Genomic DNA, 26,999 nt, shown 5'->3' on the forward strand with positions numbered 1-26,999 from the left:
TGTCCCAGTATTTCAAACGAAAAATCACCTTATCCCTAAAAAATAATGAACGCAGCCTTTGACTACAACCTGATTCACCACTTAATGACCTGGTCTTATTACAAACTATGAAAACAAACACTTTAAATGACGTCAAAACCACTGACAACATTTGAGTGTTAATTCTCCGAAAACTGTGGTTGAACAGGTGCGTATGTAAGGTTAATTGTAAGGGCACAGCGCCCCCGTGTGGACACTGTCAGTCATGGCCAAAACAGGGCAGGTTGAGAAGATTTAAAAAAAAAAAAATCATAAAATCAGACTTTCTTAGCGGCGGTTTATTTGAATTTGCATGAACATTTTTACAATAGTGTTATAGTCACGAAAAGGTTGTGTGTTTTAGTGGTTATGGAGAAGTAAACACTGAAAAAATATATTTTACTTTGTCTTCAATATTATAAGGATAAAGCAATAATCACATTAATTTCCTATTAATATACTTTGTATTTAATTCAAACATGATGCTATTTCCTTTGCAATTTATCTGAATAATTAACAGAAATAAAAGCGTTTTGTAGCATAAAGGACTTTTAGCTGCGGCAGAAGTAGAGCTCCAATCAATACGCTAGGCTAAGCAACCCATTTTCATAGATTATTATGTTTTTTTCCCCTTATATTATGGTACTTTATGAGCATTTATGTTTTGTACTTCCTGTGTCTGACATAGCACACCACGCCACTCTTCGGCCTGAGCGTGCCAGTGTCCAGGATATCAAAGGTCTGCCCCGGGAGAAGGGTGAAGTCAAACCTCTGGAGGAGCTTTGCCATCACCACTTTGGCCTCCATCTGAAAACACACCCACCACCGACTCAGGTCAGTCAATGTGTTCGTGTGTGTCGTCGGTCTATGTGTCGATCGACGTCTTGGGTGGCACCCACCTGAGCAAAGTTCTTTCCCAGGCATGCGCGTGGCCCGAGGGCAAAGGGGTAGTAGCAGTAATAAGGCCTAAAGCAGATAAGAGACAACTTCAGTTACTGCATGTCCTTCTTTTATCTGCGATAATGATGGTTTATATAACATGTTAGACCAGTAGGCATGGGGGGAAGCTATACAGCATACTATTTTCTGTGGCAATACTCTGTCAATACACAGACAGCAAATATCTATTTTATATCTATATTTTATTGTATAGATAAATACATAAAGTTATTAGGTCGGTCAGTGTGTCTGCTTGACAATCCCATTTTGCTCCAATAAAAATGATTGAAGTCAGATGATCAGACTGTAAACTTTTTATTTTTTATAAAACAGATGGTGACAAAGTTTTCCTTCGGAGACATAATTTGCAGTTGATAAAAGCTGCTAAATCACAAAATAGATTGCTGCAACACTTAACATGTCTGTCTGTAATTACATGTTTAACACCACAGTAATATTGTATCATGACTTGGGTATCGTGGTAATGTGGTATCATTTGGCCTTTGGTAACTGTCCTGATGTGAAAACTGTGAGCTACTTACTTGGGAGCGTCTGGGTGAAATCTGTCAGGATCAAATGTCATTGGGTCCTTGAAGAACTTGTCCATTCTCCCAGACACGTAGCTGCTGAACTGAATTGCAGAACGATTCATTTCACGTGTTTTATCGAAAGTATTGTTTGAAATACTTTGCAAGTAATCTAAGAAAAGTATTGTTTTGTTGTGTGTGTCCTTTATGCATAGAAAACAGAAAGTCACTTCATGTTTTTGCACTATAAACGTATTCAATGACTCACAAAAGCGGTGAATCCGGCAGGTACGTGGATCCCATCAATGACAATGTCTTGCAGAACCTCTCGGGATGTTCCCGGAGCTGTCGGGTAAACTCTCAGAGTCTCTTTTAGCACCTGGGGGACGGTTACAATGTGACATGTACAGTACATCTTTGGTCAGTTTCTTTAACAAAAGAAAAAGAGATCAATGAGTAATCCTGGTTCTTATCGTGTTATCTGCAGATGGAGCTTTTCCTCATAAAGTTAACAACAAGACTTGTTAGTTACCTACCAGTGAATGCATAAATGAACGTGAGAGTACAATTCACTCTGGACACGATAAAAAGAGTTGAAGCAAAATATTTGCATCTTCACAGAGTGTACCTGTGACAGGTAGGTCAGCTTCCCCAGGTCATCATAGCTTATCTCCTGTTTCATCCCGATGACATCATCCACCTCTTTCTTCACTCTGAGAAATAAAAGTACAACTGAAGAAAACATCGTTCACTGGATATACCATGAATCATTGTGTTATTACTTCTTACTTCTCCAAGATATCAGGATGTCTTGCAAGCTCCATGATGCAGAAAGCCAGTTGATTGGCTGTGGTTTCTTGCCCTATGAAATGTTACATTTCATACAAAAAGAGATCATCACCTTGAAACACACAACGAACACTAACGAGGTTGTATTCTTCGTCTCAAACTTAAAATGTGGGTCTTAAAAGACCAGTTCACTTTAAAAAAAAAACTGTGAAATGTACAACACATAATGAGCTTACATTACAGTAGTAATAAGATCAATACAAGGAAGCATCGGTCAACAGTTTCTGTCTATGCAGATGAGGTCAATGTTAAAGTGGGGTAAAATCAGAGAAGTGAGACTGAGATGGTTTGGACATGGGGGGGGTTGCCGGATATAAAAGGGAAGAAAGATGCTGAGAATGGAGCCATAAGGCAAGAAGAAAAGAGGAAGGCCAGAGAGGAGTTTTATGCATGTGATGAGGACGCGCAGGCGGTCGGAGCGACAGAAGAAGATGCAGAGGAGGAGAGTTGGAAATGGATGATCTGCTGTGGCGACCCCGAACAGGAGCAGTCGAAGGAAGAAGAGGAAAAAAGAAAAAGTAGAAATTGGAAAATAATATTTTCCTCCACCTGACAGTGGCCTGCTACGAATGCACGCTGAAACTGACGACTGGTTCACACTCTTCACAAGTTTCATTCGAACTTTTGGGTTAAATGTCCCTTTAACACAGTTGCCTTCCTTTGTGCCACAGAGGAAGCCTGAAGTTTATTTTACAGCATTTCACACGTCGAAGTAGAAACAGCGGAGACTCACCCGCAATGAAGAACGTCACAAAATTGTCCAACATCAACTCCTCATCCTCTTTAGTCATGCTTTCCTCTGAAATAACACAGAAATGGACATGTAGACTCATAATATCGCTCTTATCTACTTTACTTTATGTAATCCACATATAACGTGTGTAAATGAATTCACTGACAACTGCGGAGCTGTGAGTGAAACCTGTCTGTGAACTTCAGGGAGAGCACAACCTTTGCCAGCAGTTTTGATGATCTGCGTGAGGATGTCCTTGGGGACGTCATCGCCGTTGTGCATGGCAGTCTTTCTGGCGTTGATCCACTGAGCTCCAGTACTGCGCAGCAGGCGGCACGATTCCCTCACTTCATTGATGAACGCTCGGTTCTTTGGATTGAACTGGAAATGAAGATTGAAAGTTAGAAGATGTCGCTGTTAACAAGGTTTTCGTCATAGATACTCTGTATTAACCAACCCTTAAGTAGTACCGCAAAAAAAGTGTCTCTGATATAGTACACCATCCCTTTCAAACACGTCTCGATGGCTTTAGGAAAAGGAGATGTGTTCGTCAGGAGGTCCAAACTCACGCCAAAAGCAACCTGAGTCATCAAGGAAACAAACACGTGAATATGTATCAACAGAGGAACAATGTGATTCAAACTTTTGTTTTAAACTGGTGCTTTCTTCCCAATTTCGAAAAATGTGTTGGATTAACAATGACGATGACACAATACCTTAGCAATGACATCGAGAGTAACACAGTTGACAAGATGGAGCATGTTGGCCTCTAATTCACGATCAGCCACGTCTGTCAGTTTATCCATCAGCTTCTCCGCCCTCTCATTGAAGGTGCCCATCAGACCTCTCAAATACCTGCAGGTAAGGACAGTGTTAGAAAGAGGGACAGAAAATCAAGGACATACCGATTATGGGATTATGTAATTGGACGCTGTTGCACAGAAGAAACCGAGGAAAAGTTTCCCACAATCTGAACAGGATATATGATGATAATAAAAAACTGGATATAAAGTAAAGGTTAAGCATATTGTCCATTCTGGTTTATTTTTGTGATAACTGTATAACTCACAAGCTGCTGAACGCAGGGTCCATGATGCGACGCTGTTTATACCACAGCTCATGATTCTGTGCTGTTACAAGGCCGTTCCCCAAGAACCTTGAAGAGAGACGGGTCAGAGAATACTTTGAAAATAAGGTTGGTAAAGATTTGACATCACAAAACAGTGATGATTTTTACTCAATTAAACTGGAGAAGAAAAAAAAAAAAAAAACGTGGTACACTATCAACTGATGTATAGAGTATGAAGTTTGATAATTTACCGTTGACCAAACAGGTTGAAGAGTCTTTTGTAGAGGAATCTATCCTTGGGGTACTTTGGGGACATCAGGATTTCCTGAAACCAGAACAATTAAAACAAGTTACATTGAAAGTCAGCAAGATTTCAAATCATATGAGGAATTATGTTCATACACTGATAAGGTCAGTAGTTGGCACTGATGTGCTATTGTGTCACATGCAGGAATTTGTGTCGGTTAATGTGTGCACTTTCACACTGTTTCTTGTGCAATGCTTATGCAACATGTGTTTGTTTACCTTGGTTGCCTCTGGGCAGGTCACACACAACAATCCATAATGTAGGGCATTTATCCGGTAAACAGGTCCATAAGTCTCAGCCCTGTCAATGAAAAACGAATTACAAATGTCATTGGAAAAACATGCATTCACTACAATGGCGATTCGACAACTGGAAGTACACTAATAACTAGCGATGCACTGTTTGTTATGCAGAGGTGAATTATTACGGAATTAACGATAAATTAGAAACATGAAAACTGAAATTGAAAAAGAAACAGCATGCATATATGGAAACTGAGCTATCAGCTTGCTATAGCCTACAATAAAACCAGAGGGTTTTACTGCAGGTCCAACATTATTTTACTTAGTTTGAGAGGACATACTTCGACTAGTTTAAGAGTTTCTCATTTACATACAACAAAAACACCTGCTTAATTTACCATTCCAGAAATTTGTCGTGTATAACTCCCCCATTTTTCATAGTCCTCACAAAGGTTGGTGTATGTCCCAAGAAAAAGCTACGGAGAGAATAAAAACAGTTGAGTATGCAACGCATTTGTTTCAGTAAACAAAGAAATAAACATATAAATGTAAACAACGACCGGCTGGATTTACCTGTCTCTCGGTGGCCCGGGTATGTGGTCATATTTCATATGAATGTGTTTAATATACAAGCAGTAACCGAGAAACGCGACGAAAAGCAGAACGAGCAGAAAAATGAGCGCTTGTCCAACTATACTGGAAAGTACGCTGAAAAAAGCCATTTTTGTAGGATAAGCTCCCGAGACGGCAAAGTAGTACAGCCGGTTGGCCAGTCCACAGTGATCTTAATGGGTTGGTCGTTCGTCAACTCATCGTATTACCTAACATGTCCACATTTGCGATCATTACTGGTCTTGAGTAGGTTAAAGATGTGATTACATGCCATGTCGCACCATCGCGGGCTCCATAGCTCAGTGGTTAGAGCACTGGTCTTGTAAACCAGGGGTCGCGAGTTCGATCCTCGCTGGGGCCTGGCGAACAAGACTTTTCAGATTTGTCCTTCGCCGTTTTGACGCCAAGTGAATTTTTCTTGATCTTCTCTGCCGGCGAAATAATTTCCTTTCCAACAGCAGCTAGCATTTACAGCGTCTGTATTTTTCGACATTGGCTTTACAACACATGTTTTATTACTTGCTACCTAAGACGTTTTATAGTTAAAACCCGTTCGCCTTGTCAACAAAAGATGTCACAGCAAAACAGTTTTCAACAACTTTTTGACATAACACTAAGTGTTGGGATCAGTCGTTTATAACCAGAAAACAAATGTGTGGGTAAAAGTAGACTGAATCAGACTTTATCACTGGCAGACTGTGACTCATGTAATGACACAGTTTTTTAAAATATAAATGTCACTTATCAGGAATATTCTTTATACCACAGCAAGGTTAAAATTTGTATTGTCCAAGTTGTCTTGATCATGTCCACTGGCCCAAAACCTACATCTTTTAAGGTAGTTTGCACATAAAGACATAAAAAAAAATATCGTGGCATCTGGCAATATAGATCAATAATGGACGTTAATGGAATTTAGTCTGCGGTAAGGCATTTAAAAAGCGATCAATTTAACCGGTCGGTCTGACCGCTGTAAAAAGTATGCGTTTTTTATATTTGGGTAGAGTCAGGATGGCCGAGCGGTCTAAGGCGCTGCGTTCAGGTCGCAGTCTCCCCTGGAGGCGTGGGTTCGAATCCCACTTCTGACATAAATTATTGTTACAGCTGGTGCTGTTATGCAATAAGGTCAAATGGCATTTTTTCCACATGTTCATTGTGCCTGCCGTGCTGTGAACAGGGTGAACCACCAGGTAAAGGCAAATCATAAAAATGAAAAGTTCACTTGGAACTAAGAACTATGGAAAACTAAGATTTAAAGATCTCAGCTTCTCAGCAATGAGAAACTGCATCGGTGAAACCAAGGACGATAACAAACCCATGCAACCTATTGGACATGAGACATTGTTTAGTCAGATGTTAAATGAGCCAATTTTACCAGTCAGTCATACTTTTTCTAGTAGGAAGTAAAATAAAATGTCGACCTCAACAGATAAAGAGTTGTCGGGGCTACTCAGCTAATGATATGGCACATTTATCATACAGCCTCCAAACTGTGAGGGATCCCACGTTTATTGATAGTGTGGTCAAATGTGATTAGGTTCTAATGTCACCTACTGTACCTCATTAACACACAAATGAGGAAATAAGAAGTTAAATGCAGACTTGCAGAATAATAATAATTATAATAATAATAATAATTGACTTCCAGATAAATCATTATTTACTTCATTTTAATACATTTACTCAATCAACTTGTCCATGTTCATGTGCTTTTGTGTCATGAACATTTTACTGCCAAGGTTAAATAAATATGAGAACCTACACAATAAATATTGAACCGACATCACTAACTCCACCAGATGGTGCACTTGTAAGAGAAGATGTTAAAAGTTTGAAATATTACAACAAGTCCAGTTCAGAGTGACGATTCATTTTGGGAACTTGTTCTGTAACGTATACTGTCCTGAAACCAAAATTCAACACTTGACAGCTGTCAATCATAATGACTCATGAGACACTACAACGTCTACCACGCCTCCCCCTTCATGCGACTTTACATCCGACGTATGAAGCATCATTAACCGTTCATATGTGTAATATGCGGCTGAAACCGGAGGTCGAAATGTACAGAAATGTACAAGCACTTGTGAGACCAATGCATTCCTGCTGCGTCTACTTCATGAAGCAGAAGTCGTCCTACGTGGTTTCACTTTCACGGTATGACGCAGAGGTTGGTTTTGAGTTTTCACAACTTTGAAAACTCGGAAGTAAATCGCGCCGCCTCCCGCAGCGGAGTTCACCTCTCGCCAATCGGCGTCTGCAAAGACTCGGAATAGGATCGATACGCAGATGGATGCAGCTCACGCATCGGATCCCCTCGGCTGGATGAAGCAGGAAGCCTCCCCTCCATCTGTGCGATTACACTCATCTCCGGGAGCACCGGAAGAACGCGGTAATCGAGTCGGCGCATGGACGGGAGTGATCGGCTCAGCGATGCAGATGGACATTGTGAATCGAATACACACCGATGCTCGCTTGCGTAAATGTATGAGCTGAACATGAAGCGCACTCTGTAGTGATAAAAAAAAAAAAGGGGGGGATGTGTCTAAGGAAGCGTGAAAGTTGTTGCTTCAACTCTCATAAATTGGTCTGACTGCCAGCTGCATGAGCCTGAACAAGCGATCTATTTATAGGAGGGAATGTCCATATGATGAAAAGATGAATCTGAAGACGTGATCTGACTGCTTTTTAGCAAGTATACTTTCAGCTCACACAGTTAATGTTCTTCTGGCTGACACGAAGCCATGAAGCAATGAAGTTGCAAGTGTGATGTATAAACACATAAATACTGTAGGATTATTATTTTTTTTTTACATGGTACACCAGGCTGTTGATCTCCTTTTTAGTCACAGTGTGTGAGGTGAAATCATCAACAGAAATAATTCAAATCTACACTGATGCCTCCAGTCCATTTTTCAGGTCAAAGGTTACACAGAAAGTAAAGTATGATTTCTAGGACAAATTGGAAAATTGTAATCATGTCTGTATCGATAGTATCGTTCTTATTTAACCCTGCAGATCAACCAGAGGAGCTCAGCTATGTGAATAAATGTGACTAAACATGAGCAGCTCTCGAACGCTTCAATTCTGTCAAAGTAGCTTTTAGAGGGAAAAAAAAGTTCGGGGATCCTTAGTTTAAAACATACAAAAATTAACTCAACCTATTCATCAAATGTAAAGATACAGCAATACATTAAACGTCTTTGGATTATTTCTCTTACATACGACAAACAATGAATTGAGTGAATAATAAATCTTGAACAAAATAAGCAGATTGATGTGTTGTGAAATAGTAATAAATGAGTATAGAAAGCTGATCTGGTGAAACAATAGTATAGTATAGTATAGTATAGTTTAGTATAGTATAGTATAGTATGGTACAGTATACAATAGTATACTTTAGTATAGTTTAGTATAGTATACTATAGTATAGTAGCTATAGTATAGTATAGTAGCTATAGTATATTATAGTATAGGATAGTATAGTATAGTATAGTTTAGTATAGTATAGTATAGTATGGTACAGTATACTATAGTATACTTTAGTATAGTATACTATAGTATACTATAGTATTGTAGCTATAGTATAGTATAGTATAGTATAGTAGCTATAGTATAGTATAGTATAGTAGCTATAGTATATTATAGTATAGTATAGTATAGTATAGTATAGTATAGTATAGTATAGTATAGTATGGTATATTAGCTATAGTATAGTATATTATAGTATAGTATGGTATATTAGCTATAGTATAGTATATTACAGTATAGTATAGTATGGTATAGTATAGTATAGTATAGATAGTATAGTATAGTATAGTATAGTATAGTATAGTATAGTATAGATAGTATAGTATGGTATAGTATAGTATAATATACTGTAGAGATAGTTTGACAAAATGTGAGAAAATAAATTCTCCAAAACTTTTCAAATATGAGGTAATATTATGACTGAATTATGAATTATTAAGACTGCAAACAAAAGTTAGAGATCTCAGACTATCTGCTGTAGTTCAGGCAGAGTAGCAGGAAGGGCTGAGTGTGTACTTAGTATCGTTGACCAGCAGGTGGTGCTCTTCATCAGTTCCTAATGTTTCCAGCATTCCACCACTTCTGTGCTTTCTCCTTGTTAAACTAAGCTGAGGGATCACCACACCGGCCAGAAAAGACGAGGTTTTCTGGTTTCCAAACACGCCTGCGTGCTGCACATTCAAACACTGAGTGTTTTGGTTCGTGTCATTTCCTGCGAGACGAGATCACATATTCTGATCTCAGGCGTCCAAGAATCCTCATCTGACCTAAAACGGCAATTTCTGCCTGTCTGTCCGCTACGATCCAGACACTTCTACCGCTGCGGACACTTCATACCTGCACATATTGTTCGAAATAACCTTCAAGCTTGTCTGCATTCTTATCTTAAAAAGAACGAGCAATCATATTTTTTTGGTCCGGGGTCTTGGCTCTGTGTAAGCGCTGCAGGCTAGGGGCTGTTTGATGTTGTTATGGCTGGCCGGCTGCCGCCTCAGTACTACAGGATCTGCAGGCCCCTCTCATGTCCAAAGGTATTGTGTTGGCTGTTCTTGTGATTATATTATCAACAGAGAGAGCGAGAGGGAGAAAATTAAGACTCCCACTGGACACGAGTAAACAAACAAAAGTTTGTAGAGTCTGGTTCATTCAAAGAATGTCAGCTATTCAGACTCCTCCGAGGATATTGATGTCCAGCGTCGGGATTATCATGCTGAATATTGTTCTTGCTCGATAAAACAATTTGCCTGCGCTTGGTTTGCGAGAGAGATGAGAAGCACGCCAAATATTAAACAGGAGACGTCCCCCCAAAAAAAAAAACACGACGTTCTCGTGTTAAGACGGCTGCTCATGCAAATCAAGGTGAGGCGATAATGTCCGCGGTCACCGCCGGACGTGGCCCTCTCAGCCACGCTCGGGACGGCCGTCGTTGGTCGGTCCGTTGAGACACCGCTTCGGCTCGGGCCAATTTATTAAAACTGCGACGCCTCGGTGTGAACACTTGTACGTAAACTGATGAGTCATCCATTTTCAATCCCCAGGTTTGACCTCCAGTGCCACCACGGGGTGTTTTTTTAGTTAAATAGTCCCATCGTTTATTGAGCGGATTTCCATGAAGACTTGTACCGACAATCACGGCGACCGGAGGACGAGTCCAACGCGTTTCGTTGATCGCCTTCCTTTTCCTCTTGCGCCACTTTTTTTTTTTTTCTGATCCATCCAACCAACCTCCTTGCGTGGACTGCGTCGCTCTTTTGTACTTCCTCACACGACCTCCTTATTTGACCCCGGTCGTACGAGGCCGGATTCAAAAAGTTGCGGGGGTCAGCGGCAGCACCCGAGCTGCCCACATTTTTTGCGACCGCCGGTGCGTGCCTATCTGCAATCCCTCCTCAAACTTGACGCACATTGAATTTGGAGTCAAATGTCTGGGGAACAAAAAGAAGAAGCGTCGAGGAGCCCGATCTGGCGAGTTTTGGCGGGGCGCGGACCGACGATTGCGGCGAGAAACCGGCACGTCGTGCACGTGTGCCGTCGCCTGATTCGTGGCGCGTTTTCCCTCAGAACGTCACAGTGGAAACTCTTGTGTTGACAGTTTGTCCCTGGGGGAGCCGATTCTTGGTGCGCAACCCCGCAAAAAGTAAAAGAGAACCCCACCTGGTTGTGTTCCCGACCCGGTGCGCCTTTTTTCAGTCTTGGACAGCGATGTTTGGGCCCCCTCTGAACTAAAGACACGGCGTCCGGCTCGTTGCTTCACGGCAGCACACGCGTTTCTGACGCATTTCAAGTCTCGGTCGCTGATTTGGCACAAAATTGAACGTCCGCGGAGAACTCGCCAAAGTGTCCCAGACCGGTGGTCCCAGCAACGACGGGTCACTCGGCTGCTGCTGTTGACCGAGCCGCGAAATGTGCATTTTCACCGTGCAGCGGTAGCAGTCTGAGGACATTATGATCCCCTGAAACAAACAACAGTGTTCATAACATTCCTCTGCTAAACGGCGCTCGGTGACGTTCGTCGGAGTGCAAAAAACAAATTAGAATTAACCTGCATGAGCGTGGACCGTCAATTAATTCCCTTATCGAAATGAATTATGACCAAAATCTGGGACTAAACAACATAAAACTGCAATTGACTTTAAAGTACCTTTAAAAATGCTGCGCGATTTTTTATTTTTTTATTTATTTTTTATGAAGTCGTTGCCACCTTATAAAACGTATGCAATCTCAGTCAACAGTAAAACTACACGATTTCTCTCAACACGTCCACACAGTCATATTAGCCAGCAACGCTCATTTAGCTAAATTACCTTGTACGGCATGGCAAATTAAACTCGACAAACACTCACCGGTGAACGAATTAAATTAAAATGACCCACTTTGGGACCGTTTTTGTTCCGAAACGAACCTCTTCACTGACTTTTTTTTTTTTTTTTTTTATGTACTTTTTAAATCCATGTTGTTAAAGTCCCTACTGTCTCGCTCTAATCTCCCTCTCTCTCTCTCTCTCTCTCCGGGGAACTCTGCCGCCGCTTTTTTTTTTTTTTCTTCCTTGCTGGGACTGAAATGGCTACTGCTACTGGGGAAAAGACTGAAAAACACAGGGATTATTATTTATTATTATTAATCGGAGTTGGGTTTGAGCGGGTTTCACACTTTGAGACCGGCGGGTTTTCTCAAGGATCGCCCACCTGTCAGAATAGAAATACACAACCGCCGCTTGTTGTCGAGTGTTATTCATACTTTTAACTCCTCCGGGTTCCCCCCCGCCCAATTCTCGTCTCAATGGGAGGCTCCCTTGCGAGATTAGTCTTGCTGATCATCTCAGGACAAGGCCCTTACTGTGTGTCAAGCCGGTCAAGGAATGGGATAATTCGAGCTCCGGATAATCCATAAAAATCCACCGGCATTCTTACAGAGGCAGAGCTGCTAAAGCATGTGTAAGGGTCTGTTCGCGTGTATTAGCATTCGGTTTGCTGTGCGCGCGTGCGTGCGTGCGCGTGTTTTCCGCGCCTTCACTGAACCCTTGTCCGCCTCCGCGTGGGTGTATGTTTGTTTGTGTGGCGCTGCCCTCATCACAAGCGATCAGCGGGTGGGGGGGGGGCGGGGGGAAGTGGGGGGGGGGGACGCGTGGGACGACGGCAGCCCGCGACGGGAGCAGCGAGGCTGTGAAGAGGCCGCGCTGTTTGCAGGTCGACCAGCCCCGCAGCGCACCCAGAGGAAATCTCACGTTCCTGCCAGCCTACAAAAAGTAAACAGATCTGTAACCACCGAGGGCTGGCACCGGGCCGGGGCCACCGAGCACTATAACTACAGGAACGAAAATCGCACAGCGCACACATTCACTTGGCTCAAATGAAGGTGCAGCGGAGGAGCGTGCGCCGGGGAAATTTTTTTTTTTTGGACGGCAGTCCGGTCTTCTCGCATTTTGGGCTTGGTTCAAATTGAAAATACAATCATTCCGTTCAGCTCGTACTCCCGTCTAACCGCAACGCTCTCCCCTCAGCGACGCGGTGCGCGCGCCCTCCGTGAGCTGCGAAGCGTATTCGGCCGGTTTAAAAAAAAAAAAACAACAACAAAAAAAAAAGGCATCTGCCCGGAAAACTCCTACTTCATTCAATATTACAGATAACATCTCCGAGCCGCAGAGTTTCTGAAACCTCCCCTCTCTTTTATGTTGCCTTTTCCTCCCTGGTCCGCTCTCTTCCGTTTTCCCTCTCCCCAGCTTTCTCCTCCGTCTGCACATCTGCGGTTATTTATCTGTTATTCTGCGGCAGCAATGTGGCCGACATGTGTCTGGCTTCCCTCCACGCGGCACTCATCTGTAGTCAACCTGGGAGCCGGCGGAGGACCGTGGACAGTCACCCGTAGGGACGGGTAGGTTGGATTTCTACATATCCCCGCTGGCTCTGCGCGTAACATCGGCCCGTCATCTTCTAGTCGCGGCCCACTTTTGACCGAATGTTCTCTGGTAAATGTATAGCCGTTGTTTTATTTGTGTGTGTGTGTCCCCCCCCCCCCCGCCCCTCTTCTGGGTCAACGGGAGCAGTCGAAGCGAGGGATCGACAGCACGACCGACTGGAATTAGAATATCTGGAGAGGAGTATTCGGACTGCCCAAGCCCGTGGATTTGCATTACTCCGACCTCTGACCTTTTAATCGCAACGTTATTTAATCCTGTGGAAAGAGTATAGCCTCAGACCACATGACGGAAGGCGCAGATCAACCCCCGGGAACCGCAAAGGAGACGGGCTGACGGCGACGGCGTCGGCGGGGGCGCGCGGTGAGGTCACGAGGTCAAACGTTTGTTTCGGCGGCCCGAGTTGTTTTGTCTGACCGGCCGAGAGGGACCCGCCCCGCGCGATTTTTGACGCCCGACGCGTCTTTTTCTGAATCGACGCGGTTTGAGAAAGCCCGCGGGGCCGACCCGTTTCGCGGAAGAAGCCCGGCGTCCAGATTGAGAACACGCGCGGCGAACGGAGTGGATCTCATGAGCCGTTTGATGTCGTCGGTTCAAACGGCGGCTGCGAACATGTGCCGGCAAGATCCACGTCGCCCGATTGAATCCCGTCATCGCCGGGTTCGGGATCTGTCGAACGTGGGAGAGGTTATTTAGGAAAGAAAATACTGCGGCCGCATTGTCATTACTTCTCATCAGGGCGGGCATTAACTCCCAAAAACCGCAAACGGCATTCGCAGATTATCAAAACCGTTTAACAAGGAGCTCCCCGTCGTCGGCTGCGCTCCAGCGGACGGGACTCACCACAAAATACGGGAAGCGTCCTTTGATGGTCTGACTTTGTATTTGATCATTAAAGCGCTTTTCAAGTAAACATCGATTGTAAAACTACTTTGACATTCGGGGGGGGGGGGGGGGGGGAATAAACTTATTTGCCGAGAATTATAGCGATTGAAGCCAATCCCGCCTCCGCTCGACTCCCAGCTCCGGCGTCCGCCGTGACGCACGTGTCCCTTTTTTTTTAAAATTTTTTTTTTTTGCGTGAAGGTTTTCACAGCCACTCTTGAAAAGTCGACCAAATCGGCGATCGCTTGAAACGACCGAGAGCGATGACATTGAAGTCGAGGATTTGGAGATTTTATTTCCGACCAACAACCCCTCCCCCCCCTTACCCCCCCTCTCTAAATGCTGCTTTTTGAAGCCTAATATTTAACTAATAATAAAGGAATTCTTTTCAGATGGACTGTCGGGTAACTAACAAGAAGAAATGACACCATTACGACTCTTGAAACTTTAATAGGAGTCTATGGAGACAGAACCTTTTTGGAGCCAACCCACGGCGGCCTTTTGGTGGTGTTGCACTTTAAAGCACTTCCGCACTGACCTCGTTTTTTTTTTTTTTTTTTTTTTTTTTTGGGGGGGGGGGGAAATCGGAAGCGACGTCCGGTTTCGTGCGTCGTCTCTGGTTTCAAAACGCAGCGTACGGCGTGTAGCGGTCGAATGCTGACCGGTCGAAGGCTGCTCCAACAGTTTTAAAATGAAGCCGGGGCTCTGCTCCCGTCACGACGCAAGACGGGAAACCCGTTTCCGACGGGGCGTGAGCGTAGCTCGGCGAAACCGGGCTTCGCCGAACCTCGCGCGTCTAAAAAGAAGCGACACATTAAAAAGTCAAGATGATGAATGCAAGGTCTTTATATATATTTCTTCAGTATAATTGCGACAACATATTCATAGAGCACTGCAGTACAACACAGAATGAAACACAGACACCTGCTGTTGCCGTGTGTGAAGCGATATGAGGCAAGAGGTTTCCCTTTTGTTAAGTGGGTGCCTTCATTTCTCAGTCCGATTAGTGCACCACGTTGAGTATAGAGTCATTTCAAAGCTTCAGCAAACTTAAAAAAAAAAAAAAAAAAAAAAAAAAAAAGAGAGAACAGACAAATAAATACTGTACAACACCATACATGTAATACTGGATTCAGAAATCACAAGAAGATCATGCTTTTCTCAACGGAACACTTCTATGTACTGTATATGCACCTTCATGTCACAATGCAGCGTTTCTGGCGAGTTTCCCTTCACAATAGCATCGTCGTCGACAAACGGCATAAATAAAGTGCCTTCCATTAAAATTGGCGATTCCGCAATGCAAACGCATGTTTGCATGTCTGGAGCAAGGAGTTCCTGAAGAAGAAAGGTTTGGAGCGAGCATCCGTAGAATTAGACTGGATAGAAAAGACAGGTCCTGTCTTGTCAGCTTTTTCCATAACCACGCATAACGCTGATGGGGGGGGGGGGAAAAAGAAAACGTGTTCTCGCGACAACCAGTTCCTGTTTGCGATTGCCAATATCCTGCGTCAGCCAAGGTACGTCGGGCTCTCGGAAACGTTTCTATGAGAAGAGGTGTCCTTTCTATCCAGTCCAGTTCTGCGCATGAACCCAGGGACCCGAACGGCCGACACAACGCCCTCCTGCGACGCAACGCATCAACGGTGATTCAGTTACGGGGGTGGGGGGGAGGGGAGGGGAGGGGGTGGGGGGGGGGGGCTCCGGCTGCTTTCTGGAACGGCACGAAAGCCTCATCCGTTCATCGGTTCCAATCTGGATCACGCACCCTCGTACGCGCCCGCTAATCTTGACCCTAATGCACTTCGTACGAGATCCGATGGCGCTCCGCCGTCGAGGTAAATGAGCGAATTTGTTTCGTCGTGGTCGCTTTAGTCCCCCTGAGAACATTGCGGAGACGCGTCTATGAGCACAGTCTAATCTCCGGAGAACTGTTTTAGCTTCTTGTCTACATTTGCGGGGGGTCGAGACTCGCAGGCTGGATTTACACAGGCACCAACAGTCTGATTTTTGATCTCTTTGGCACCCAGATCATGTTTTTTTTTTTTTTTTTTTTTTTTTTTTTTCCTGGCTGTGAACGAAGATGGGAAGAAACACGTGAAATCAATCTGTGTGACCAAACATTTGAAATCAAATGTGCCGTTCCTGTATAATTTCTGCCTCGGGGTTATTCTCACGAGTCTCGCGAGCGAGCTCAATGAGGACGGCAGAGTGTTTCAAATCCTTTCAGCTTAGCTCTCCGGTCGACATCACAAATGTGTCAAAATGGTTGTAATCGTAGTTTAATGACTTGAGAAGGCTGTCTGAAATGGACCGTGAACGCATGTGTCATCATTTGGATCTACTGATGTCTTGTTCCCCTTGAATCCTTTGTAAAACCTAAAGGATTTTATATATTGTAGCAGCATAGTTAGGATATTCATCTGTTGGACTCTGCCCACGCGTATTTAATGTTCTATTGTAAAAACCTACAAGAAGCGCGATCTCGGTGTTTACCATATTTTGCTATCGTCAATCGCGGACGCTTCAACACGCCGTCAAAAAAAACAAAACAACAACAACAAAAAAAAGCCAGCAGTTGAACATCATGCTTACACGCCAGGAGAGAGGACTGAATATAAAAGAAAGAGCTTGATGTCATTCCAGATGTGTAACAAGTTGGCAAATTGAGTTGGCAAGCGATGGGACAACACTGTGCTTTTTGTTGTTGTTTCGTTTTCCGTTCGTGTAGTTCAGTTCGGTCGAGCCTGAAATCACGACGCTGTGCCAAATCCTGACTTCAGACGACCGGGCTTCGCTACGATTCCCGAACCCCTCAAAACTACCAATCCCGGCTGTGAACTTCCTCTGAGTCGTTGTTGCGTGGTCGATGGCTGACACGGGGTGTAGATGTAAATATTTCGTGACTTTGAAGGTGGGCTGCCTCCTCTCAAATTAGGATCGGGCCCTCGGACTCTTGTGAGCGAAGTGGTAGATTTGGCTGTGGTCCCTCAGTACTCCCTGGCCTCTTCCAGTTCGTTCATGAACACGTCTTCGTGGGGGTTCTCCGGGCAGCTCAGCCCGTTATTGGGCGGCCGCACCGCGTGGAAGCGACTCCAGTCTCCCTTGCACAGGATCCACGGCAGCACGTCCACCTTGAAGTGCAGCTCGGGTGAGAACTCGGTGCTGATCAGGTTCGGCGTGCCCGCGCCTTTCCCCCGCGTGATCAGCCGCCCGCGGTCGTCGTAGCAACAGTGCTGCGCGGCCAGAGTGGACGAGTCGCTGGAAAGTGTCGAGCGAATGCAGCTGCGCGCCGAAGGCTTGTAGATGTCCAGGCGCTCCTTGGGGCCGCTGGCGTCGCGCCAGCGGAACGGCCGGCCGCGGCTCTCGTCGTAGACGCTGACCACCGTGTACGACGCCTCGGGCGGGAAGAAGCAGGGGCAGCCGGGCAGCTCCGACAGCACCTGGTGGAGGTACCTCTGGAGGAACTCGCTCTTGCAATTCAGCCATTTCTCACAGCTGTCGACGTCTGTTGGAGAGAGGACAACGGGTGCCGCAGACGATAACGTGTTACAGCATCAAACGAGCCATGATCGACATCTCTTTGTGACAGCGCCGTCAACCCGTTCGCCGAGGCGGCGCTGTCACACCCCCCCCCCCCCCCCCCCCCCCCCCCGCAGTTCCAGGATACATCCGACTTAACATGCTTCGTAAACGTGTCGATTGCAGAGAGATGCGGTCCGTAAAATACAGCGCGATCCTTTCGCCTAAACTCACCTGTCCCAAATGGCTCCGTGCCGTTCTCCATCTCAAAGGGGAAAGGCTCCACCACGGTGTTGACGTCACCTACAAAGAGGAGGGAGACAGATCGATCAGCTTTGGGTGAAAAACCGGACCGCAAACATCTCAGTGATACTCTGTCTGTCCGTTTCTAATTCTTCAGATGGAAGTATAATCTCACCAGGACAAGGCTCCAGGTCACACTTTGAGGCTTCGGTCAGGGTGCAGGAGTAGCCACAGGACTTGGTCCTCTTCCTCTCGCCGTGTCCACACGTCACTGAGCAGGGAGACCAGACAGTCCACTCATCCGTGTCCTTCTCTGTGCGAGAGAAACACAAGTTCAAACATCGTCGGCGGCACAAACTCGGCACACGCTTTTGCGACCGGTTTCCCTCGGATCGAAACCTCCCTCGCTCTCTTTTCCGAAAACTCATCAGAATCATCTGCCGAGATCGAAGCACGATATTCTAAAACCGTCAAGAGAGATGGTGATCGTGAGAGGTGGCGAGAGGAGCTGGACGGCGTATGCTTTCAGGTACAGGTGAAGATTGCAATTACTGGATGTGCTGTGTTTTAACGGGCGAACAGGAAGCCGATTGGAAGTGTCGATTGGAAATAAAAAAACACGAGTGGTATAAAAAAAAATCCCAGCTCATAAAAAAAAAAAAGTGTTGCGTTGACGTGAACCCGGCGTGCGCTTCGACGCTCCGATCCGGAAAAAGCCTCCAAAGTTTCCCGACAGTCCAGACGAAATGACAATTTTCTCCTGGTCCAGCCTTTCCCATGCAAACCCACGTTCTTTTTAAAAAGGCCTCAGTAAAATTAGAGAGCGAGAAGCCGTGCTGCGGCTGTCCGCCTCCGCGCCATGCTTCCTTGTGGTGTTAATAGCACTGAATACAAGTCATTCTTGATTAAAGGCGAGGTGGGTGCAGAAATACCAGCTTGGGTGTAGCGAGCACCCAATTTTACTTTGTGGGCGCTGCCAACTTGCCATGTGGCCATCCAGGAATGAGGTCTCAGGAGAGTCTTAATTACAGAAGAAGCTAAGCTCCCTGATTTATGTTCACCGAGTCTTTAGATGTGACCACTTAACAGGCATTGTTGCCCTTTGCTGGCTCGTCTGTGCACAACGGTTAAACACATAAAGTCTATATACTGACATAACAGAGGGGGTGGGGGGGGGTTAAAGGAGTTGGAGTTGAAACCGGGTTTAATACACCTGCCGGAGTTCGGTACGACAAGAACCCTCAAAAACCTTCGGAAAACATGGAAATCAACCGCGCACGGATCTGTGGCGGAAATGACTTTGAAGAATAAAAGCTCGATGCCGTGGTGAGCCCCATAACCGATCTGCAGCGGGATTCACACACGGCTGTTTTTCCTTCTTTTTCTGTCGCCACAGACACCTCTCCTCTCTTCCTCTCTCATTATTTACTATTTTTATCTCTCAATAAGTTGTCTGTGCGAGCTGAGACACAACGCAAGTTATGCCGAGCCCTTAAAGCCCCCCCCTGAAATTCTTGAACTGGCTCAAAAGGCCGAGCCAGCGAGGGCCGCCTGGGTCTGAGGGGGGGGGGAGGGGAAGCGGGGGGGGGGGGGGGGGGGGGGGGGTCCAAGGGGTCCTGGGGAAGGATGAAAGGGCTAGCCAAATGGCCCCTGTTCATTCTGTGTTCCCAATCTGCCCTCTAATTGTCCGCAAGCAGAGGGCTGTTTTGTCCCAGGGAACAGTGCCACGGCCTCACGCTGCCATTAGCGAGCGCATCGGACCCCATCTTCAAACGGCCGGCCTCTGAGACCAGCAACGACCAGTGTCGACTTCAAAGCACCCATAACCCACAATGCCCCTCACGGTCGAGTGCTCACGCTGCCTCGCATGCTGGCACCGTTTGGCCCGCTGCGACTGTGAAGACGCTTATCGTGCAGCTTTTCTGAGCCAATGAGTTGCTCTCCCACATTAATTTTCTCGCTTTCTTCATCTCTCCTTCCAGACAACTCCGTTTGTTCTCTTTTTGGATATCATAAAATCAGGGATTGTGTGTTTTTTTTTTTTTTTTCCATTCATTTAAAAAAAAAAAAAATGATGATCCAGTTTGATGAAGTCATATCTCAAAGAGCTGTGTTTATACGCCACTAGCAGACAGGGAGTGTACCACTTGGCAAAACTTACCATAGTAGCTCTGCATTGGATCCCAGCCTTCGTTCCAGTGAGTATCCCAGTCTCCGCCTACTCCGCTGGGTAAGGGCTCCTCACTGCCGTAATCCAAAGAGTAATCTTCCTCCTCCTCTTCCTCGCCAGTTTCCTCCACGCCTGACCGGCTGTTGCTGTCCTCGCTGGAATCAGCGTCGGTGTAACTCCAAAACAGCGGCCAGAAAAGCTTCTTGCCGCCGAGCCAATCTACTGTGGAAGAGGGGGAGGAGGAAGAGGAGGGGAGCCAGTCTTTTTCCTTGGCCAGGTCCATCTCTACCTCCATCTGAGGGTCGTCAACCACTTCAATGGTTACCTGCGTAGAACAAGAGAGTGTTCTGTGTTTATCCTGAGTGAGCCACGAACACATTCACCCGTGTCGCTGATATGATCAACTCCTGAAGCTGGAACCTGTCAGTAGAAGACAGTGAAATTCAACCAACAGAGCCGCTCCATATTACTTTGTCAAGTATGTTTTGCAGTTATAAGTAATAAAAAAAAAAAAACAAGTAACACGGATACTTTTTACAGCTTCAGTGCTTCACTTACAAGAAATGAACCGTATCAAATCCTTGAAGGAGAATTTCAGCAAGCGAAAGCGCTCCCCGTGATCGAAGTCAGCCAGTCAAACGTGAACGTGAGCACCCAGCCAACCAAACCATCCTCTCAGGGAGAGATTGTGGACCTTTATTCCGGGTAACTACCTCTCATTACCTCAACATAACTCATCCTGGCTGCTGCGGTGCTTCCAAGGGGCCGACTGCAGCTGATGTGAAGGCCGGGCCACGGTGACACGAGACAAAACTATGTTTCCGTAGTTGTGGTCAAATTACATTTCACAGTTAGGGAAGAAGTGAGGCGATCGATAACTGCAGCTGGCGTTCGGTCTTTCAGTCACAGTCGGGTATATCTTGTCCGTGTGGCACCTGAAGTCTGTCTCTGTACTTGATGTACATCCTTGTCCCTCTACCCGCGTCATAATTACACCGACAGGAGTTGGTGAGAATAAGTGCTTGATATAAGTCCAGCTTTCTCAATTTGCGGGTTAATTTAGAAATAAATAGTGAGGGCTCAATCATGGGACACTTAACATTACAGATTCCTATTCGTATATAAATAAGTGCAAAAAAAAATAATCACAGCTGTGTGTCTAAGATTAGACTGAGAGATGGTTGGTTTTGGACCAATAAGGAAATGAATCGTTACAATAACAGAGAACTCTTCCACGTCTAGTAATTTAAGGGTTTGTGTTTGACCACTTACACGGAGACATCCTGTAGGCTTTATAAAAAGCTCAAAAACTGCAACTCACCTGGATGTTGGGGTTCTGGGAGTTAATGTCAGCATTGGCCAGGTCTGGAAAGTTCTTCAGATCCAGGATGAAGGGTTTGGTCTCCTCCTCGGGTTCAGGCTGCGGGAGGACCCCGACGGAGCGGTGCTGGGGGTGAGACCACCTCCTCTGGTGGCTGTGGGGCTCAGGCAGCAGACTCTGAACCTGGTTCTGCTGCTCCAAAGTCTCAGGGACATATTGGACCCCGCCACTGTGGACTGGGTGGCCGTGAACCTGATGGAAAGCGCGGGTACATATGTGAGCTGAACCGTTTATCTCCACCACGAATCATCACATGGAGAAGACAAAAGAAAAGCAGCTGACGGAAAGTCCGATTCTGCTCAGTCGCCACCTTAAATAATGTAAAGAACGAGGGCAACTGGAATAATATGCACGCAGTCAGAAGCCAGCGGCTGCTTTAGGGCTAAAGAAACAAATAGCTCTGTCATTTATAGTGGCTTATTGGAGTCGAAAAACAATTAGTGGTCTGTTTCTATGAAGGAACCTTGATACCGTCCACCACTTCTCAGCTTGGTCAGCAATTCCGAAAAGCCCCTGAGGCATCCGACTAACCAGCCAAGTGACCAACCAGCCTTCGTTTCATTTTCTTTTTTTTTCCCACAACAGTCATGGCATCCAGGCGGTGGACAAAGGGGGTCCTGTGCCAGAGAGATCCTCTTTTAGCTTTAATGAGAGGGCCTGGGAGGCGTGGGACCCCTGGGCTGATGCAAGTGTGTCTGAACCTGCTGTGCTGCCGCCACGACGGCAACCGCTTAATTTGACCTTTCAGGTTTTACAGTTACTCAGGAGGAAGAGCGGCAGGAGGAAACGTTGATCTCTGAGATTAATGGTGATCGGTGGTGACGTTATAATGGAGGGAAACCGTAGATGTGTGTACCATATCTGGAACATTGTCACTGAAATGTGATTTTTGGTCGGTCTGATTCTCCAGTGTGCCCGCTTCATGTCTAGCGGATCACATGTCTATTTGATGTCGGTCACTGGTCTAAACCAAAATCCAAACCCTCTAATGAACCCCCGTCTGCCGCACATTCATGCCTATGCCATCCTGAATATGCTAAATTGGCCCAAACATACGATTGGACAAGAATGCGAGATTGGACCTGAGCCAGTTTGCGGTCTGCTCAGCAAAACAGTGGCAGTCGGAGAGCTAAAGAGGAGAAGAAATGTCTGAATTAATGACCAGTCGGTTGATGATTTATGGTTATGGCCCCTAGAACAGGGCGTACTTTTCACTGACTGATTGTCTCATAAAGAATTTATGTGGTCGGTCAAATCCGAGAATGCAAACACATAGAGCCCGTTTAGAGGAGAAGCCTGTCGGGCACGATAAATGATGGATGAATTCAAAGTTGGCCCCCCCCCCCCCCCCTCAGATATCTGTAAACTGCTGCTGACAAATAGGTAACCTTTTGGGGGAAAGTGAAACATCTCATCAAAACTGACTAATTATAGTCAATACTACTGAAAACAGTGAAGAATTTTAAAGACTCAATAAATAAAATGTTACATTGGTCATGCTGCAAGCGAAAACAATAGTTTTATTTTATCCATGTTTTTAGGTCAGTATACTCAAGTTTGGCAGATTAAAATTTGGGGGGGGGAAACATTTCACTTTACTTTTGGATAAACAAAAACTGTCCTGTTTTGGTCCGGGGTTTTTTCCGCACTAAATCAAGCAGAGCTGAAACATTTTGTGGATTAACTTGATTAGTTGATCAACAGAAAAGTAATTTTAAAAGCAAAAATAACACACACACAAAAAAAAATCCCCAGTTAAAGCTTTTACTTGCTGCTTTTCTTTGTTTTACATCAACGTAAACTGAGTTTCTTTGGATTTGGGGCTGCTAGTTTGACAAAACAAGACAACTGAGGGCATCGACTTGGACTGGGATGGATCTTTTTCAATACTGGCAGATATTTTATCTTCTAGTTGAAATAGTTCATCAGTTTATTTGGACAATAATCTGCACATTAATCATCAAAAGCAGCCTTATGTATTGGTAGTTTGTTTTTATGTCCCCGAGTAACTAACTTAAAAGCAAAATGCATTACTGTGAAGAGACCGGTTTTTCACCGCCAATAGTTCCGTTGTAAAGTGTTGCATTTGGAATCAATGGCAGGCGATCTTTTCAGAAATGTCCTTGAGCACGATGCCGCACTTTACGCTGTACCTGACCTGAGTGCATCACTGTCAGATCCATCCAGCAGGGAGCATGCACAGCTAATATTCACTCGCATGCACTAACTGACTCACGCAGACAGAAATATAAGACCAGTCCAGAGTCCAGAGTCATGAAAGAGGCCACATACTTTCACACCCTCCTCATCTCATCTTGTTACACATCTGGATCCTGTATTCTTTCGCCCTGTATATCACTCTCCTCCTCCTCCTCCTCCTCCTGTCTTCCTCCCCCTCATTCCCTCTGATCCTGCTCTCCTCCTCTCGGTAGTGGGGCTCTTCTGATCAAAGGCCCGGTGGCTGATGGCATGCAGTGTGTTTAACAGGGAGACTATAGGGTTGCGGTGGGGTACCTCGGCGTGGCCTGGAGACTGCGTTCTCTCCTCAGACGTTACTGACAGGCCAACCTTTTGGCAAAGCATTCTGCTTTCAAATAACTGAAAAGCCTGGATGTATTTGGGGGCTACTGTTGTTGCTACTGATGATGATGACACACATTCAAGCTGGGGGAGACGAGGCCGGGAGACTGGATGGGAGGAAGTGGGGGGAGGGAGGGAGGGGGGGAGGTGAGGGGCAGGGACAAGGGTTGGGGTTGGGGGGGCAGGCTGGGAAGGCATGCAGTGTGGCAGCCCTGATTTATGTCCTCGCACATATCAAAGGCCCCATGCACTTGGCTGTTTCCAAACCATTACAGAAGAACAATAAACTAAGGCCGCTCTTTGATCGCCATCTTTTGCAATTGTAAACGGGACAACAAATGCATGCCTGGTGGAATCGGGGGGGGGGGGGGGGGGGGGGGTTACGGAAGCTGGGGCGGGTAGTGGGGGTACAAAGCAGCGAGGGCAAGCAGGTCCCGATATTTGGGAAAGAGGCCACTTCAACACAACCCTCCTCCCTCGCCTCTTCCTCGCTGAGGGATGGGGGTAAAGCCAAAAACAGGAAATTCCACATTAACACAAAAAAGAGCCAACGTAAACAATCAGATGAATGACACTTGACCCGAGCTCCAGTGTGAGAGATGCCGAGGGCTCGCCTTATTCCGGTTACATAAGCATCTCGTTACCGGGCACCAGATTTACCGAGCTTCCCCTCCTCCTTCTGTCTTCCTCCGCTAATCTCCCCCTTCTCCATCCGCCACTTACACCCAGCAGGTCGCGGGCGAAGGTACAGATTCACCCGCTGCAGCCTTTTGGTGAATGAAATGAACAGTCACACGAGCCGCAGTGAGATTTTTTTTTTTTTTTCCTTCTCGTAATGATTCCCTTCTCTTCCCTCCCTCTCTGTCTCTATTTGCTGTGACATCAATCAGACAGATGATGAGAGAGAGAAAGTCCCAATAGGGCATCTTTGGGAGGCCACACAAGAAGGAGAGTTCAAAGGCAAGAAAGCTGAACCCTGACACAAACACACACAAACAAGACTTTGATATCCAAATATGTCCGCGTGTAACGCAAACATTCCCGTAGACACGCCGCACACTGCACAAGCATGTGTGTGTGTGTGTGTGTGTGTGTGTAAGGAGTTTGGATTTATGATAGCAGGGTGTATGCCCAGTGATGGCAAACCTTACTATACATGGAGAGGGAAGTGGAACAAAAGAAAGCAACATGTTCTGATGTGGAAAAATCTTGTCACATTGACTCACGGGAGTTGATTGATGGACGTGAAGGGTGATGGCTGAATGAGATCAATGGTTGGAATTTGATTTACAAGACATTTTCGTTCAACCTTTTTTTTTTTTATATAATACTAAACTCTAAATGAACAAAAGTATCTAAAGAACATGTGTTTCAAATTTTGAAAATAAACGACCAGCTTCGCTTATATTAATATTCTCAAAACGCCTGTTTTGCAGTTAACAATTACAGCCTACTCCTAATGGCTATATTTAGCATTCGTGTGGACAATAAAGGCTCCGCACTAACTTTTTTTTTGGAAGTTTTTATTACCTATAGTTTGCAATGTTTGAAAGATATTTAAAAAAAAAAAAAAAGACTTCGGCAATGTAGTTGTAGTTTACTAAACTACCGAGGGGAATATAAACACGAGAGTACATTAGCGAAGGTCAAAGTATTTGCTAATTGTTGGCAAACGAAGCGTTCTATTTGTGGCAGGTGTGACCTTTACACGTTTTTGTTTTTTTTTAAAAGTTGTTGCTTAAACTTTCTAAACAACAACAAACAAACAAAACAAAACAAAACAAAACAAAAAAAAACTATGACGAAAACTTACTTTGTGGGCAACATTCTTGCGTCTGGTAGGAAAGCCTGTCCCCAAACTAACGAGGAGCACCGACCAAAGCACGACCAGCATCTGAAATCTCCTCGCGACCTCTCGTCGCATCTTCAAAGCTTCCCGTGAAGTCGTATCAAAAAAAAAAAAAAAAAAAAAAAAAAAAAAAAAAAAAAAAGGTACTCGTTTCTGCAGTGTTCTTCCTTAAGTCTGCTCGCCGGTTCAGAAAGAAGCGCTCTTTGTCCCTCGCTCGTCCTCCCAAACTTTGACTCGGGACAAGTGAACTTTTTAGGCCTCGTCGGTCTCGGGAGTGTCGCACTTTATGAAGATGCGCACCAGCGTCCGGAGGTGTCCCGCGCGCTATCCATATCTCGCGCCAGCGCCTCGCGCAGCAACTGTCAGTCCGTGTGGTGGCTCGCGCTCGGCGCTTCTCTTCCCCGTAAAAAAAAAAAAAAAAAAAAAAACAACCAGTCGGGAGAGCTTTAAGTACCGGAAAGAAGTCGAATACCCCCACGCAAGAATCTCCCCGTCCGCACCGGCGCTCGCTTATTCAGCTACTTTAAACTGTGACTCACTCGTCGTGGGTGGGTGTTTTTCTTCCAATACATTGACATCTGGAGTTCATAGTATGCTGTGCGTTTTGCTAGCTGTCTGTCTGATGCGTTAATCCATTATCCAGTTGAAGTTCATCCACCGGTTCTGGAGGATGTGTGTGCGTGTGTATGTGTGTGTGTGTGTGTGTGTGTTTGCGCACCGCCCAGCCAACCGGTTTCGGTAAACTTGCCTTTTACGCACGCATTCAGAGGGTTGATGCTGAAGGAGTTGGGGGTGGGATGCTCATTGCTCACAGCTGTGCGGAGGGGGTGCTGCTGTGGCCACGGAGGTACTTGATAAGGTACAAGGTCTGGTTCACACGATAGAAACTACCAGGCTGCAAGACGCGATATGCAAATTCCCTTTGAGAAAAGTACTTTTAATCTTACAGTCTTGAATCTGAAGCGAAATATTCCCACCGCTGTGCCATTTTGCAAACAAGTCATGATCTCGCCCCACTATAATAACTGTGGCTTATCAGTCAGACAGGCTTTGGAACATGCTCTTCATGACATTTTAAGTTGTTCCTGCAGTCTGTGTGCTTGTTGTAAATAAACATAAAACCATTCC

The 26,999-nt window shown here is 45.5% G+C and overlaps 2 protein-coding genes and 2 non-coding genes across 4 annotated transcripts; 2 read left to right on the forward strand and 2 right to left on the reverse strand.

The window, feature by feature from the left end:
- Positions 1-302: 302 nt before the first annotated feature.
- LOC138203617 (cholesterol 24-hydroxylase-like) lies at positions 303-5,449 on the reverse strand. The gene is made up of 15 exons (XM_069158618.1): positions 5,258-5,449; positions 5,083-5,160; positions 4,661-4,742; positions 4,387-4,460; positions 4,136-4,222; positions 3,783-3,921; positions 3,537-3,647; positions 3,285-3,447; positions 3,067-3,132; positions 2,274-2,346; positions 2,113-2,197; positions 1,753-1,863; positions 1,500-1,588; positions 918-984; positions 303-825 (listed from the first exon to the last, which is right to left on the reverse strand). The coding sequence occupies exons 1-15, from the start codon at positions 5,404-5,406 to the stop codon at positions 676-678; spliced, it is 1,524 nt and encodes a 507-aa protein (XP_069014719.1). The 5' UTR covers positions 5,407-5,449; the 3' UTR covers positions 303-675.
- A 135-nt stretch (positions 5,450-5,584) lies between these two features.
- Positions 5,585-5,657, forward strand: trnat-ugu (transfer RNA threonine (anticodon UGU)). Its single transcript has one exon. It is a non-coding gene; the product is annotated as a tRNA-Thr (tRNA).
- A 644-nt stretch (positions 5,658-6,301) lies between these two features.
- trnal-cag (transfer RNA leucine (anticodon CAG)) lies at positions 6,302-6,384 on the forward strand. Its single transcript has one exon. It is a non-coding gene; the product is annotated as a tRNA-Leu (tRNA).
- Positions 6,385-14,954: 8,570 nt separating this feature from the next.
- On the reverse strand, positions 14,955-25,946 carry ism2b (isthmin 2b). The gene is made up of 6 exons (XM_069158734.1): positions 25,836-25,946; positions 21,383-21,634; positions 20,053-20,386; positions 18,067-18,204; positions 17,883-17,951; positions 14,955-17,634 (listed from the first exon to the last, which is right to left on the reverse strand). Exons 1-6 carry the CDS (start codon positions 25,944-25,946, stop codon positions 17,117-17,119), a joined length of 1,422 nt encoding a protein of 473 aa, XP_069014835.1. The 3' UTR covers positions 14,955-17,116.
- Positions 25,947-26,999: the final 1,053 nt, after the last annotated feature.

Source organism: Embiotoca jacksoni, unplaced genomic scaffold (assembly GCF_022577435.1).
Source record: "Embiotoca jacksoni isolate LCO1_2020_lvr unplaced genomic scaffold, fEmbJac1.0.p SCAF_23, whole genome shotgun sequence".
NCBI lineage: Eukaryota > Metazoa > Chordata > Actinopteri > Embiotocidae > Embiotoca > Embiotoca jacksoni.

Excerpts from the sequence above, each read along its gene's own strand:
- ism2b (XM_069158734.1), bottom strand. The coding sequence starts at position 25,946 with ATGCGACGAGAGGTCGCGAGGAGATTTCAGATGCTGGTCGTGCTTTGG. Across the intron at positions 21,635-25,835 it reads GCAAGAATGTTGCCCACAAA|GTTCACGGCCACCCAGTCCA; the intron begins GTAAGTTTTCGT and ends GCTTTCCATCAG. Across the intron at positions 17,952-18,066 it reads TGACCTGGAGCCTTGTCCTG|GTGACGTCAACACCGTGGTG; the intron begins GTGAGATTATAC and ends TCCTCTTTGTAG.
- LOC138203617 (XM_069158618.1), bottom strand. The coding sequence starts at position 5,406 with ATGGCTTTTTTCAGCGTACTTTCCAGTATAGTTGGACAAGCGCTCATT. Across the intron at positions 4,223-4,386 it reads TTCAACCTGTTTGGTCAACG|GTTCTTGGGGAACGGCCTTG; the intron begins GTAAATTATCAA and ends TCTCTCTTCAAG. Across the intron at positions 3,648-3,782 it reads CTCTCGATGTCATTGCTAAG|GTTGCTTTTGGCGTGAGTTT; the intron begins GTATTGTGTCAT and ends TTGATGACTCAG.